At 39.1% G+C, this 12342-nt stretch overlaps 3 protein-coding genes and 1 non-coding gene across 10 annotated transcripts in view; 1 reads left to right on the forward strand and 3 right to left on the reverse strand.

Annotated features, from left to right (window-relative positions):
• Nucleotides 1-1809, reverse strand: part of clcn3 (chloride channel 3) — a 37106-nt gene extending 35297 nt beyond the window's left edge. For 4 of the 5 annotated variants that reach the window (XM_031304459.2, XM_031304462.2, XM_031304455.2 and 1 more), the window contains exon 1: nucleotides 1572-1809. Coding sequence is in view for 1 of the 5 variants with exons in the window: in XM_031304458.2 (XP_031160318.1) it covers nucleotides 1572-1608 (37 nt within the window). In the remaining 4 variants the exon portion in view is untranslated. The remainder of the gene's footprint in view (nucleotides 1-1571) is intronic. The other variant, XM_031304458.2, reaches the window with a different exon arrangement.
• A 983-nt stretch (nucleotides 1810-2792) lies between these two features.
• On the reverse strand, nucleotides 2793-6385 carry nit1 (nitrilase 1). 3 transcript variants are annotated; one of them, XR_004895464.1, is made up of 7 exons: nucleotides 6129-6385; nucleotides 5564-5797; nucleotides 4961-5064; nucleotides 4650-4786; nucleotides 4004-4129; nucleotides 3580-3899; nucleotides 2793-3073 (listed from the first exon to the last, which is right to left on the reverse strand). XR_004895464.1 is itself a non-coding variant. In XM_031304483.2 (6 exons), exons 1-6 carry the CDS (start codon nucleotides 6368-6370, stop codon nucleotides 3633-3635), a joined length of 1110 nt encoding a protein of 369 aa, XP_031160343.1. In that variant the 5' UTR covers nucleotides 6371-6385; the 3' UTR covers nucleotides 3563-3632. The 3 variants fall into 3 exon arrangements, 2 of the variants coding, with proteins under 2 accessions (XP_031160343.1, XP_031160344.1); XM_031304483.2 differs by lacking the exon at nucleotides 2793-3073 and having other exon boundaries at nucleotides 3563-3899; XM_031304484.2 differs by lacking the exon at nucleotides 2793-3073 and having other exon boundaries at nucleotides 3563-3899; nucleotides 5564-5848; nucleotides 6129-6253.
• Nucleotides 6386-6892: 507 nt separating this feature from the next.
• Nucleotides 6893-11417, forward strand: pfdn2 (prefoldin subunit 2). Its single transcript, XM_031304490.2, has 4 exons — nucleotides 6893-7047; nucleotides 8276-8364; nucleotides 9882-10005; nucleotides 10276-11417. Exons 1-4 carry the CDS (start codon nucleotides 6967-6969, stop codon nucleotides 10465-10467), a joined length of 486 nt encoding a protein of 161 aa, XP_031160350.1. The 5' UTR covers nucleotides 6893-6966; the 3' UTR covers nucleotides 10468-11417.
• An 832-nt stretch (nucleotides 11418-12249) lies between these two features.
• Nucleotides 12250-12331, reverse strand: trnas-gcu. The gene has a single exon. It is a non-coding gene; the product is annotated as a tRNA-Ser (tRNA).
• Nucleotides 12332-12342: the final 11 nt, after the last annotated feature.

The following is a 12342-nucleotide window of genomic DNA, read 5'->3' on the forward strand; positions in this document are numbered from 1 at the left end:
TACAATTTTGATAACTTCATCATTCAACATGTAAAAATTGCAAACACTTGCCGGGTTCCTGCTTCTGAATTGTGACTATTTGCTTCTTTCATGGTTTGTATCATCGTGAAATGGCTATCTTTGAGATTTGGACTGTTGACAAAACAAGCAATTTGATGACGTAATCTTGGCTGTGGGAACATGCAATGGGCATTTTTCACTCTTTTCCCCCAATTTATAGACCAAACAACTTTATGATTAATTGAATTTGTAATCAAGTAGTCAACTAGTCATTAGCTGCAGCACTACTGTCCACACCAATCATCATATGTGTTTAGAGCTTGAAGTTATCATCAGACCTCAGCCAAAGCAACTTAACAATTAAATGTAGTCATATTTAATGCAACAAATCCTTAATGATAATGATAATGAGAAAACGATCAGGGCTTAAGCAAACAATTGTTATCATTATTGATTCATCTGTATTTGGCAGTCTAAAGATGTGCATTGCAAATTAGCTTAGGCTATGAATGTTGCATTAAATAAATTCATTTTCTCAATTAAAAGTCCTATAAAATGTTTGAAAATTGTGAAAAACGGCCATTTACAAATTGTATTATATTTAAATTGCTTAATTTATCAAAAAAAAAGGTCCAGAACCCAAAAATATTCCATTTACTGTCAAAGAATAATAAGAAAACCAGCAAATATTCACTTTTAAGAAACTTTAACCAGTACATTTTTGGTATTTTTGCTTCAAAAATTGCAGAATAATTTTATGTTGATCGACTAATTTATCAATTGACTAATCAAATCAGCCTTATAGTAAATGCCAATGGCCTACATGACGGAAAGCTATTTTGTGTCATTTTCAGATGGCATTGAGAAACAGACTGGGGAAATCTTTGTAGTGTTATTTTAAACAAGAAAACCTCAATATTAAAAAAAAAAAAAAATACGACGGTAACGTGTATGAATGTAATATCCAGCCTAACTTTTTCCACTCTATAGCCTAGTTGCTTTGATGGTAAGTTAACATTCAACCCAGACCCTGGTCTATACATTCAGCTATAGGGTGTGCATAGGAAGGAGGAAGAGTTTGTAGACAAGGGGACAGCATTCACAAGCACAAGACTGATGTGATTTTCAATGCTAATGATGAAAAACAACCATGACAGTCAGCATGGCAAAAAAGGCAGTCCTTTCCAGTACACGCTCAACTTTAGCCGTGCATGCATTAACGTTACATCTGCATTTCATGGTGAAAATATCCAGAAAAAAAGCACATAATGAGGAGTAGCCAAAGGCCTGAGACCACCAAAGCGTCTATTTAATCCACAAGTATATTCACAAGCTAACGGTGAATTTACAGTGACACAAAATGCACGGCATCGACACCGACATACCAAGCTAGCTGGGAAACAAGCTAGCACCAGAGTTCGGCAGCAAGAAGGATGAATAATCAACTTGTGAGTTCACAGAATTTGACAGCGATAGAAGGATGGATGGCCTCGGATGGTGAAACAAACACACATCTCCTTTCTCAAACACACATTAAGATACCGCTAATAAAAAAAAGCAACATACGTTACCTTCCTGATGCCTCAATTTCAGCTCGGACACGAACATTCATCCTTTTTTCCTGGAGTTGAAACGAGGATTTTTGTTTCCTACACGAGTGGATTTGACATTCTCCTCATCATGATGGTGTTTTCCTTTTTCAGTCCCATTCCTGTGTCAGTGACGTTCACTTCCTGTTACCCATCCTAACAGCAGCAGCTGCAGCGACTCCCACCCACAGTCTCTGTGATGGTAAAACAGGCAAGAGGGAGAACATCTGATCAATAATTCATCCAGTCCCTGCAAATCAAACGGCTGGGATAAAACCTAATGGAGTCACTAACTAGAAATGACTATCAGTGGTCATGTGTAGTGTGCAGTAGCGGAGGAAGTGCACTGTAAAAGTACTCCCATTACAAGCTCTTATATACTGTATGATTACAAGCAGAGGGGTACCGCACTGTACTTTTTTAAGGTACTCTACTTTACTTGAGTATTTCTATTTTATTCTACTTCATACTTCTACTCCACTACATTTCAGAGGGAAATATTGTACTTTTTTTTTTACATTTTTTTGATGATAATTTAGTTACTTTGCAGAATCAGATTAATTATACAAAATAGAATTAACAAATAAATGATGTATTATTATTATGAATAAAGATAATACTTTATTGATCCCTTGGTCAATAACTTTACTTTATTACTTACTTGGCTACTTACTTTTTATAGTTTAAAAAAGCCCCACCCTAACCAGCTGAAATATTGTGGTGTACATATATTCATGTATTAATACTTACTCTGGGGGGAAGCTAGTTAATGCACCTTGAGCAACTACTGTTTATAAAGGTTAGGACTAAACTTTTATGCTCAAGAAATTTGAGGATCTCACCTTGGGCTCTGGAAAAATTGTGACATGTTATGATAATCAATGAATCTGAAAAAACATTAACCGATGAATTTATAAGGAAAAAAAGGTCAGTTTGAAGGCATTTATTTGTTATTAATTATGGAGGGATTAAGGTTTTTCCATTTACATATATGAAGATAATCCATAAATATGGTGAACACCAACATGAGTACATATTTTAATTTAAAAATCAAGGGTTTATGTATGAGGTATTTGTGATTTTAGGCTATAGACAGAAATTACTTGTTTCTGGGCCCCGATGGAGACATTAAACATTTCTTTACCATTTCATTCATTATCACCATTCTGCACCTCAGAGACACTGGTGTGATACCATCAAGCAAAACGAAGAAAGTAATCTATTTATTCGTAATGGAAACAGAAGACAAACAAACCAGATGTTTGAGTTTATAATCTTTCAGCAGTAACAGTATATTATTTTAATCACAGAAAAGTTGCAGGTACATTTGTACATAACCATTCAGTACCACAGATCAACACATATCATATATACATATCAGTACTTTCTTATATTGTTACTAGCCAACAGTACCACCTATTGACCAGTAGGAGTAATTTACAGACTCATTTGGTATGAGATGATTTTCACTTAAAGTGCTCATATTATGCTCATTTTCAGGTTCATAATTGTATTTAGAGGTTATATCAGAATAGGTTTACATGGTTTAATTTTCAAAATGTTGTACTACACATTGCTGCAGCTCCTCTTTTCACCCTGTGTGTTGAGCTCTCTGTTTTAGCTACAGAGTGAGGCATCTCACTTCTCTTCCATCTTTGTTGGGAGTCGCACATGCGCAGTACCTAGGTAAGGACTACTAGCCAGTCAGAAGCAGAGTATGAGGGCGTGCCATGCTAGCAGCTAGACGAGCATTATAACATGTGTTACAAAGTGACGCACGTTTGTTTCGGAAGTAAAGGCTGGACTACAATAGAGCTGTTTGGAGCAGTTTGTGAACAGTGTTTTCTGTTGGAGATGGTAAGTCCCTTTGGGGTGGACTTTGGGCTTTTTCACTTCGTAAACCTATAACGTGCACAAAAAAGATATATAACACAATTAAGGAAAGGCAAAAAGCCAAAAAGCATAATATGAGCACTTTAAGGTGCCCATGATGCAGCTTCACAGAAACCTAAACAGAGTTTGAATTTTTCACTTCTCTTGTAGTCAAGTCTTCTCCAGACTGTGATAGAAACCAGTGTCTCTGCGGTGCTGTTGGACCGGCATGCTCTTCCTGGTGCTGCTGACCTTCTCCAGGTCGATTTCCACCAGCACCATGCCTGGCTTCTCCCCTCCGCAGTCGGCCAGCACCTCACCCCACGGGTCCACCGCCAGGGCGTGGCCATACGATGATCGCTTTTCGTGGTGCTGGCCGACCTGCGCCGCCGCCAGGACAAAACACTGGGTCTCGATTGCCCGTGCACGGAGTAAAACCTGGGAATAAATACATGGAAGTTTGTGTTTGCATGGGTTTATACATTATAGTTATCCTTTCGTTGTAAGCATGAGTAATCCAAAAAAGTAATGACTCATCCCACCTCCCAGTGAGCAGCTCCTGTTGCTTCAGTGAAGGCTGATGGGTATGTCAGAATCTCAGCCCCATGCCTTTGAAGAGCCAGCGATAACTCAGGGAATCTCAGATCATAGCAGATGCCCAGGCCAATCTGTGGCAACAAAATAAAAATTGTCAAAACAAAGACACAGAACACAAACAGATCTCAATGTTAAACTACAGTCGGGAAGCCCAAAGTGGATCTAAAACAAGCCTGGAAATTTTGTCCATGAAATTCCATGATACCAAAAATTATTTGAGAAAGATTTGTGTTTTTGTTTCTCCAAATTTAAAAAAACTCTTTCTGTGTCTTACACAATCAAAACAATCAGTTCAAGCCTAGGATGGTTTGACGACTTACAGCCAAAATTTACAATTTCTGATTTTAAAATGCGTGTTTCTTTCCAGTAAAGTGACAGAAAAATAAATACAGTATGCCTTCCTTCAAATGGTCCGGTCAAGAACACTTAGAGTGTTTGGGAATACCTCAACTGTTTGCTGGTCTATTTTGGACATTTCTATCATCAACAGTTTTCTGTGACAGTAGGTTTCTCAAACCAATCACCTAATATGAAAAATTCATGTGCATTTACAGGCCAACTTGGTGATAATTATATGTCATAAAAAGACACCTTGCCGATGGGAGTTTGGACTGGAGACACAAGGGTAGGTCCAGGGATGGTGAAGGCACTTTCTTTAAGGGATACGTGTTTTTCTGGCAGTTCCACATCAAACAAATGGGATTTCCTGTAGACTGAAATGATGTCCCCTGTGGGTGCAATGGCAATGTTAGCATGTGTACCAAAAAGAATCATCAAGTGGAAAACATGGACTGTGGATCTTAAAAAGCATGTAATAAACCCTTGAATTAATTTGGATCGTTTTTACGAGTGTGTTTCTGAGAGTGAGAGAATATAAAGAGAGCTTGTTCAATAAGCAGTACCTTTATCATTAATTATGATGTGACTGTTGTAGATCCGTTTGTCAGACTCCCAATCATGTCCTCGTTCATGAAATCCTCCAAGAGACAGCCAGACATCCAAATTTCTGGAAGAAGGAGAGATTAAAATACCTGTTACCAATTATTCACATCTTTCTTACATGATATGTGAGACAATACAGAAGTAGCTGCCTGCTGATGGATTCAGAGTTTTACCAACCAATCTCACTTGGCTACCGAATACATATTTACACTATGTTACAATAAACGTACTGAACCTAGGCTGGTTCCTAGCTCCAAATACTATGGCACACAAGCTCTCTTTCTTTTATTTGTTCATTAAGCCAACAGTACATTTTGTCACAAGAAAAGGCGAAGAAGCGGGACGCAAAACTCTGTTGACTCTGTATAATTTTTATCTCATGTACAAACATGTTTTTGCTTGGATGGAGCCAAATGTGTAAGAGTAGTTAATCCTGCTCCTAGCCACCAGCAGCCTACTGAAAACTATCTTCCAGAAGTGTGGGACTGAACAGACCTTTCTTTTAATGTGGGAAGCACATTGAAAGGAATAGAAATGAAAAAAAAAATAACTAGTTTGTCTACCTGGCCAGCTGAGTGTATTGTGAGATTGTGTCTCCTGTCAAGCTCTCAGACAGCGACAGCGTCTCCTCTCGACTGGATCCGATGTAGTCGAAGCCCTCGGGCAGGAAGACCATGCTGGCCCCTCGGTCCTTGGCTTCCTTCACCAGCTGTTTACAGGCAGAGAAGTTGGCCTCTTTGTCCGGGGTGGCTGTTACCTGACACACTGCAACCACTGAGTGAGGTAAAGTCGACATCCTGCACGGAGAAGAGGTTGTTGACTATGTCCAGTGCACAGAAGCTATATGACTGGCAAAGATCAGGACAACCATATGGTTGATCATTAACTGCACTAGTTATTCTGTTGTGTATTCATTGTAGAATATTATACAGCTTTGCACCCATGATGATGAAATAAAAACTCTACACACTCTATTCATGCTGACTTCCATCTTAGTCGTTTATGTTTTGAAGATATGAACTTTACGGTCACAATACAAAAGTAGTCTTTTCTCATGAGTTCCTTGCTTAGAGGGCCAGCTGTTAGATATCAAAACAATAGATCCCTTTTTCAGAATAATACACATACCTGTTTTGTAGCTTGATCTGTTTTCTCAAAGCTCGGACAGAGGCCAAATACTTCTTATATGTTCCCAAAATGCACCTGGCCGTGAACATTGGTCCAAGTGACTCAGACAGCGTTTCACCTTCCCGGTTGTGTTTACTGTACAGCAAACCATAGACAGTAAACGAAGGATCGTCGGAGCTACTTTCTTCTTCTCTGTTGTTTATCAGAGGATAGAAACCAGCATTAAGGCACACCACCTCCATCTGCTGGAGAGGGTTTGCTTTTGTTTGACGGCGTGTATAAAAGCAGTGTTGAGTGACAATGTCCTCTTTTTATTGATACATTTTATTGAAATTAATCCCCACTTGGGTTGTTATGTATTCCATTTTTCTGGACACCGCAGAGAGGAGCTAATTCATCTCAGTCCGTCGTCATTTTGGAGGCTGTAGTTTGTGGTGCTGCTGAATACTGTATTGCATGCTGAAAGGTGTTTCGATAATGTAGTTTCTAGGTGCCAGGCAGTGGTGGAAGTAACTAAGTACATTTACAAATATTGTGCTTTTTACTCCATTTACTACATTGATTTGATCATTTGAGTTATTTTGCAGAATTAGATTAATAATACAAAATATAATCAACAGATACATTATGATGTATTATTACAGGTTAAATTAAGATAAGACTATTAATCCCAGGGGGGGAATTCACAAGCTACCTAGCAGTATATAAAGGAATTAAAATCAGCTCCACTTTTACCAGCTGCAGCCTACATACTAGATTGCTGGATTTTCACACAGGCACTCACATGAACTTGCTCTAAACATTCTGCCTGGGGTCCTTCCAAGCGCACCCTTCCAAGATGGCAGCCAACAGTAGCAGCACGGCTGGCAAATCCAGCAATAGCGCCGGTGGAAAACAGTCCGGCCCGTCAGCCGAGCAGGTACCCTCACCTTCACCTCAGGCTGCTTTAGTCGGTACACTCGTTGTCGTCGTTGCTCAGTCGTGTCCGGTGAAGCTAAAGCCGCTAATCTGACTCTCAGCTAGCCAAGGCTAACGCTAGCTCCCCCATCGCCATCATTCTGCTTTCTCACCACTTTTGATAACGAGTTTGTCGCTGCCTGGTTTGTGCTTCTTACAAACAGTTAAATAGGACATAGCTAGCTAGGTGCATTTAAATTAGCATACGCCTCTATGGGATGGTGTGCTTTGTTGAATAGGTCTCGCCCAGTAAAAGTGTCAGAAGCTATTTTTATCAATGGAGACCACCCAACCATGTTTTACTACTAACGTTACTACTATCAAGGTACACGAAGTATTCTTCTTAAGTAAAAGTAGAAGTACCACTATGTAATACTCTGTTACAAAAATCCCGCATTCAAAATGCTGCTTCTGTAAACTATTAACGTTATCAGCAAAATATACTGAAAGTAGGGTTGCAAATATTAGTTTACATGTTTAATGCCTGCCTATTATTTAATTAATACATTAATATTGGTGTGTATGGGTCTGTTAAATAAAAAAATAAATACATGTTTAGTCTTTTAAATGTCAGAAAACGCATCACAATTTCCTACAGCCTAAATTGACAAACCAACAGTCCAACACAGAGATATTATCATCGAATACTTCAAGAAAACCAGTCAATATTCACTCCGAGAGCCTAAGACCAGGGAATCGTTGGCATTTTTCAGACAGTTTGTTTTGTCTGAGCAACAGTCAGTAATCCAAACATAATGATTTACAGTGACATAGACAGTTTAAACTGGTGAATATTTAGTTTTTTTGCTGTAATAATATGTTTAGTCTTAGTTCTCAACTAAATCTAACAGTACAATATAAAAAAATCAGTCCATACATTTTCAGAAATCAGTTTTTAGATTTACTGATTAATTGGTTAGTAAAATGATGACAAATGTCTGATTTAAATAGTCTGATCAACAGCCATACATCCAGAGTACTTGATTTGTAAAGATATACAGTGAAGAGCAGAAAGCACCTCGTTTTTGTGAAGTAACAATCGCATGTATTTAAAATAATAACTAGTTTGATTGATGATCACAACTGGAATTGTTTCATCACTACAGTACTGAATAAAACTAAAATTGTTATACGTGACAAGTGTGTGTGCGTGTCTGTTATGTTGCTGACAGTGTATTTTTGTGTGACAGGTGGTGGCGACATTTCAGAGGATGCGCCAGGAGCAGCGCAGTATGGCTTCTAAATCGGCAGAGTTGGAGATGGAGATCAACGAGCACAGGTTGGAAGCAGATGTTCCCACCAGATGTTCCCACCTCTACAGCCTTTGATTCACTGTCTACTCATTTTATTTTAGATTAAGAAAGACATTTCCTATAACAATCTCCGGCTGACAGAGCCACCATAGATCTGATATTGCTGAGTCTGCATTAGCGTTGATATTTTGTTAACTCCAAACAATGTCGTAAAAATATGTCCTTAAGGCCCTGACACACCAAGGAGACCGTCGGCCAAAAGTTGGGCCGACTTTTGCAGTGTGTCCCGCACCGTCGCCAGACGTCGGCTTTCGTCTGGCTATTTTTGGCCAATTCAACATGTTGAGATCAACATGTTGAGATCAACATGTTGAATCGGCGTAGGAGGAATAGCCAAGCCATCTGATTGGCTGTTCAGCTTGAAAAACGGTAGTGAGGAAAGCAAACAAATGACTGAGCGCATACAGAAGGCTCTTCTCATTTTTCATCTCATCTGATTAATCCAATACACACACAGCTGTCAAAATTGGACAAAAATGACGTTTGAATGTTCCTTCTAAAAAACACACAGGTTCGAACGATTGGAATAACAATAATCATTTTTGCACATTATGTCCTCAAGATGGCAAACGTACGTACAATGAGATACATAGCTACTGGTGTGGGTGTATTTATTTCAACAATAACATATCTTTTAAAAGATCGACATATACCTACACATTACAAAATGAACTAAAGTTAATAAACTAATGTTATACCGTGAAATTGAATATAAAAACCGTAATGTTAGACCTCTCTCTGAACCGTGGTTGGTGCTACAGTAGCTGAACCACGCTAACTAGCCAGGCTCTAAATTAGTCAAATGTAACCGCATAATGTTTCATTCACACGCTCTTGTCACATCGTAGGAAAGCACATTGCTATCGCCCGAGTGACAACTTTGTTTGGCTCATTTTGTGTGTAGCATGAAGGCGTTGTCAGACAGGCATTTGGGTGGGTGGAAGTAGCAAGCTAACGTTAGCCAGCGGCAGCATGGTCCCTCCGCTCTTCACCATAAAAAGACTTATTTGCAGAGAGAACGAATGACAGCTCGGGGGAGGGACAGTCTGGTTAGCCATCTCCCGGTGTCAGCTGTCTTCCCGGTGGCGAGTGAAGCAGAGGGTTCCTGCCGCTGCGGATTCAGGCAAACGCTGTTTGGTTGTGGGTATCATAGCGACGTTTGTATCCGGTTTCCCTTTTTGAATGACGAATAGATTACCACCGCCTGCTGACATGGAGAGTTATTTCCTCTCACACAGGCACTGAATGTAAGCTTTAGTATTTTCGGTGTGTTCAACTGCAAATTTTTAAACAAGACAAAGGCGACGCCACAGTCGGCCTGTGTCGCCACTAATTCTTGGCTGTCTGCTTGGGGTGTCAGGGCCTTTAGTCACAAATACAGCACAAGTTTCAGTTCAAACAGTTCAGTTCAGACATGCTGAGTGGATCTTTTAGGTGTCATTTTTGTTTTTTAACATCACTTTTTTTTTTTTTATCCATCCAGCTTAGTAATTGACACCCTGAGGGAAGTGGATCCTTCGAGGAAATGCTTTCGTCTAGTAGGAGGAGTGTTGGTGGAGAGGACGGTAAAAGAAGTTCTACCAGCCTTGGAAACCAACAAAGAACAGGTGATGGAGGAGAAAATAAAATAAAATGTACTCATACATTTATCTTTCAAATTAGTACTGGATTGTTTAAATATCAATTTCAATTTAAAGTAGATACTTGAAAGATCAACACTTTCCTTAATAGCTGCATATATGTAGCCAGGTAATACCAAATAAGAAGACAACTTTGGGCACAAATCACAATGTTCATTTAGAAGTAAAGGTCTTCTTTTCTTTCTCTCTCTCTCTCTCTCTCTCTCTCTCTCTCTCCCCCCCCCCCCCCCCCCACAGATCTCCAAAATAATCGAGTCCATCAACACACAGATGCAGACTAAAGGACGGGAGCTCACAGAGTACAGGGAACGCTACAACATCCGGTTGGTGGGAGAGGGTGAAGGAGAGGCACAAGGCCAGTCGGCAGCATCTTCCAGGGACAGCGAAGGAGGCGGTTCTAAAAGCGGAGCTGGCGTTTTAGTGTCATAGTTTGTAATAATAGAGGGCGAACTTAGGGCCTTATGATTTCTGCAGTACTGAAAATAGAGTTGGAATCACAAAATCTAGGTTTCAAAATTGAACTTTTCACAGGATGAATTAGGTTTTGGAAATTGTTCTGCTGAACATATTGGTCTTGGTATTGAAGTACTTTGCAACAGGCAAACTCACTATCCGTACTGTTCTGCTTACATATGTGAATGTTAGTGTGTGTAAAACATTAAGGGTGTTTGTCTTACATCTGCCATCTGCCTTTCAGGGAAGCTGACTTTTTTTTTTATGTGGCATAAATTAAACAATTCAATTCTGAGCACTTGTTTTAGTCTTACTCTCATTTACACATGAGCAAGTAAATATTTTACTGCCTCAGATTACAGAAAATTTTTTTCCACACGTAAGATAATTGTAAAATATAATTGGCATGGTGCTGGTTTAAAATGTTAAAGTAAAACAAATAGATGATTTGAAATGCCTAGAACATACAAGACTTATGAGTGCGCACGGCTATTAAACAAAAACTAGATTACAGTGCATTTTTTAAGTAAACACGCTTTTGCCTTTTGAAACTTTTGGATTAGAAATTAGAAAGCTGATTTCATAGGGCCCTAAAATAGGTTGAACTTTGCATAAGTCACCCTTGCCAAGGCAGTACAGGTCCTGGAAGGCATTTTGACAACATGTCATGAGCATGAACAAGATATTATACAGTAAACATGTCACTATAGATCAAAATGACTGTCAGCTTTATTCACCCTTTTTCTATGAAACATGTTATCACAACTCATACTTGTCTCCACAAGCCATGCACAGAATGGCTGCTGATTTATATTCATCATATGAGGTCAGTTGTTCTTCAGTGGTTATTAAAGCTCACTTTATGATGTGATAAGAAGTCAGTGCTACCACAACCTTAATAAAGCCCTGTCATTGAAAACACAAAAGTTGTCATATTCTTTCTGATCTGTAGCACATGTTTGAGTTTGGTTAAATTCATTTGTTAAGTCAGTCTAAACTGAGGAAACGCAGCCTAGGACCTGATGTGGGCTGTCTGCACTGTTCATGTAGTTGTAAAGACAAAAATGTTTTTGTTTATGGTCATGAATTAAAGAATGTCACAATTGTGCTTTTTTTGTATAGTGTCTTAAATCCTTGTTACTGTATGCCACAAAGCCCTTACTGACATCACCGCTGTAACTTTTTTTAGGAAGTTAAACCTATTCAAGCTGTATCCCATGCATGTCTGTGGTAGATTTCATGTTAAGAATGCAGTCAAATTAAATTGGGGTTGACTGATTTCCATATGTCTTTGTCCTAGATTTGTCTGTCTGCACTGGTGGATGAAAATTAACCTCTAATAGATATTTTATACAGCCACAGCCTTTGCTTACATTATTTATATTAGGCATTATTCATTAAATTATAGGGGAGCACTCCCCCTCCATTTCCAAGTGTGGTAAGTATACCTTGAGCAAGGCACTTCGCCACTAATTCTACAACACAGGCTATTAATTGTTAGTGCAAGACATACCCTGTTTAAATCTAGGCTTTGCATTTACATGTGTAGGGCTGTAAGATGTAAGCGACTTGCAATGATACCTTTTTGTTGGTTTCTGGAAAATTTTACAGTTTTGGGGACGCCCCGCTCTATTTTTGTTGACTTGAAAAACTAGGCTGACATTGTACGCCATATCTATCTATATAGAGAAAAGTCTGATGGTCCATTCACATTTGATCATTTTTGCAAAATATGACTTTATAACGGTAAAACACTATCGACGAGGATGGGATTCGAACCCACGCGTGCAGAGCACAATGGATTAGCAGTCCATCGCCTTAACCACTCGGCCACCTCGTCTTATGGACTCC

The sequence above is a fragment of the Sander lucioperca genome, chromosome 17 (genome assembly GCF_008315115.2).
Source record: "Sander lucioperca isolate FBNREF2018 chromosome 17, SLUC_FBN_1.2, whole genome shotgun sequence".
NCBI classification, from domain to species: domain Eukaryota; kingdom Metazoa; phylum Chordata; class Actinopteri; order Perciformes; family Percidae; genus Sander; species Sander lucioperca.

Excerpts from the sequence above, each read along its gene's own strand:
- nit1 (XM_031304483.2), bottom strand. The coding sequence starts at position 6,370 with ATGGAGGTGGTGTGCCTTAATGCTGGTTTCTATCCTCTGATAAACAAC. Across the intron at positions 5,798-6,128 it reads CAGATCAAGCTACAAAACAG|GATGTCGACTTTACCTCACT; the intron begins GTATGTGTATTA and ends TTCTCCGTGCAG. Across the intron at positions 4,130-4,649 it reads TCCAAACTCCCATCGGCAAG|ATTGGCCTGGGCATCTGCTA; the intron begins GTGTCTTTTTAT and ends TTGTTGCCACAG.
- pfdn2 (XM_031304490.2), top strand. The coding sequence starts at position 6,967 with ATGGCAGCCAACAGTAGCAGCACGGCTGGCAAATCCAGCAATAGCGCC. Across the intron at positions 8,365-9,881 it reads ATGGAGATCAACGAGCACAG|CTTAGTAATTGACACCCTGA; the intron begins GTTGGAAGCAGA and ends TTATCCATCCAG. Across the intron at positions 10,006-10,275 it reads TGGAAACCAACAAAGAACAG|ATCTCCAAAATAATCGAGTC; the intron begins GTGATGGAGGAG and ends CCCCCCCCACAG.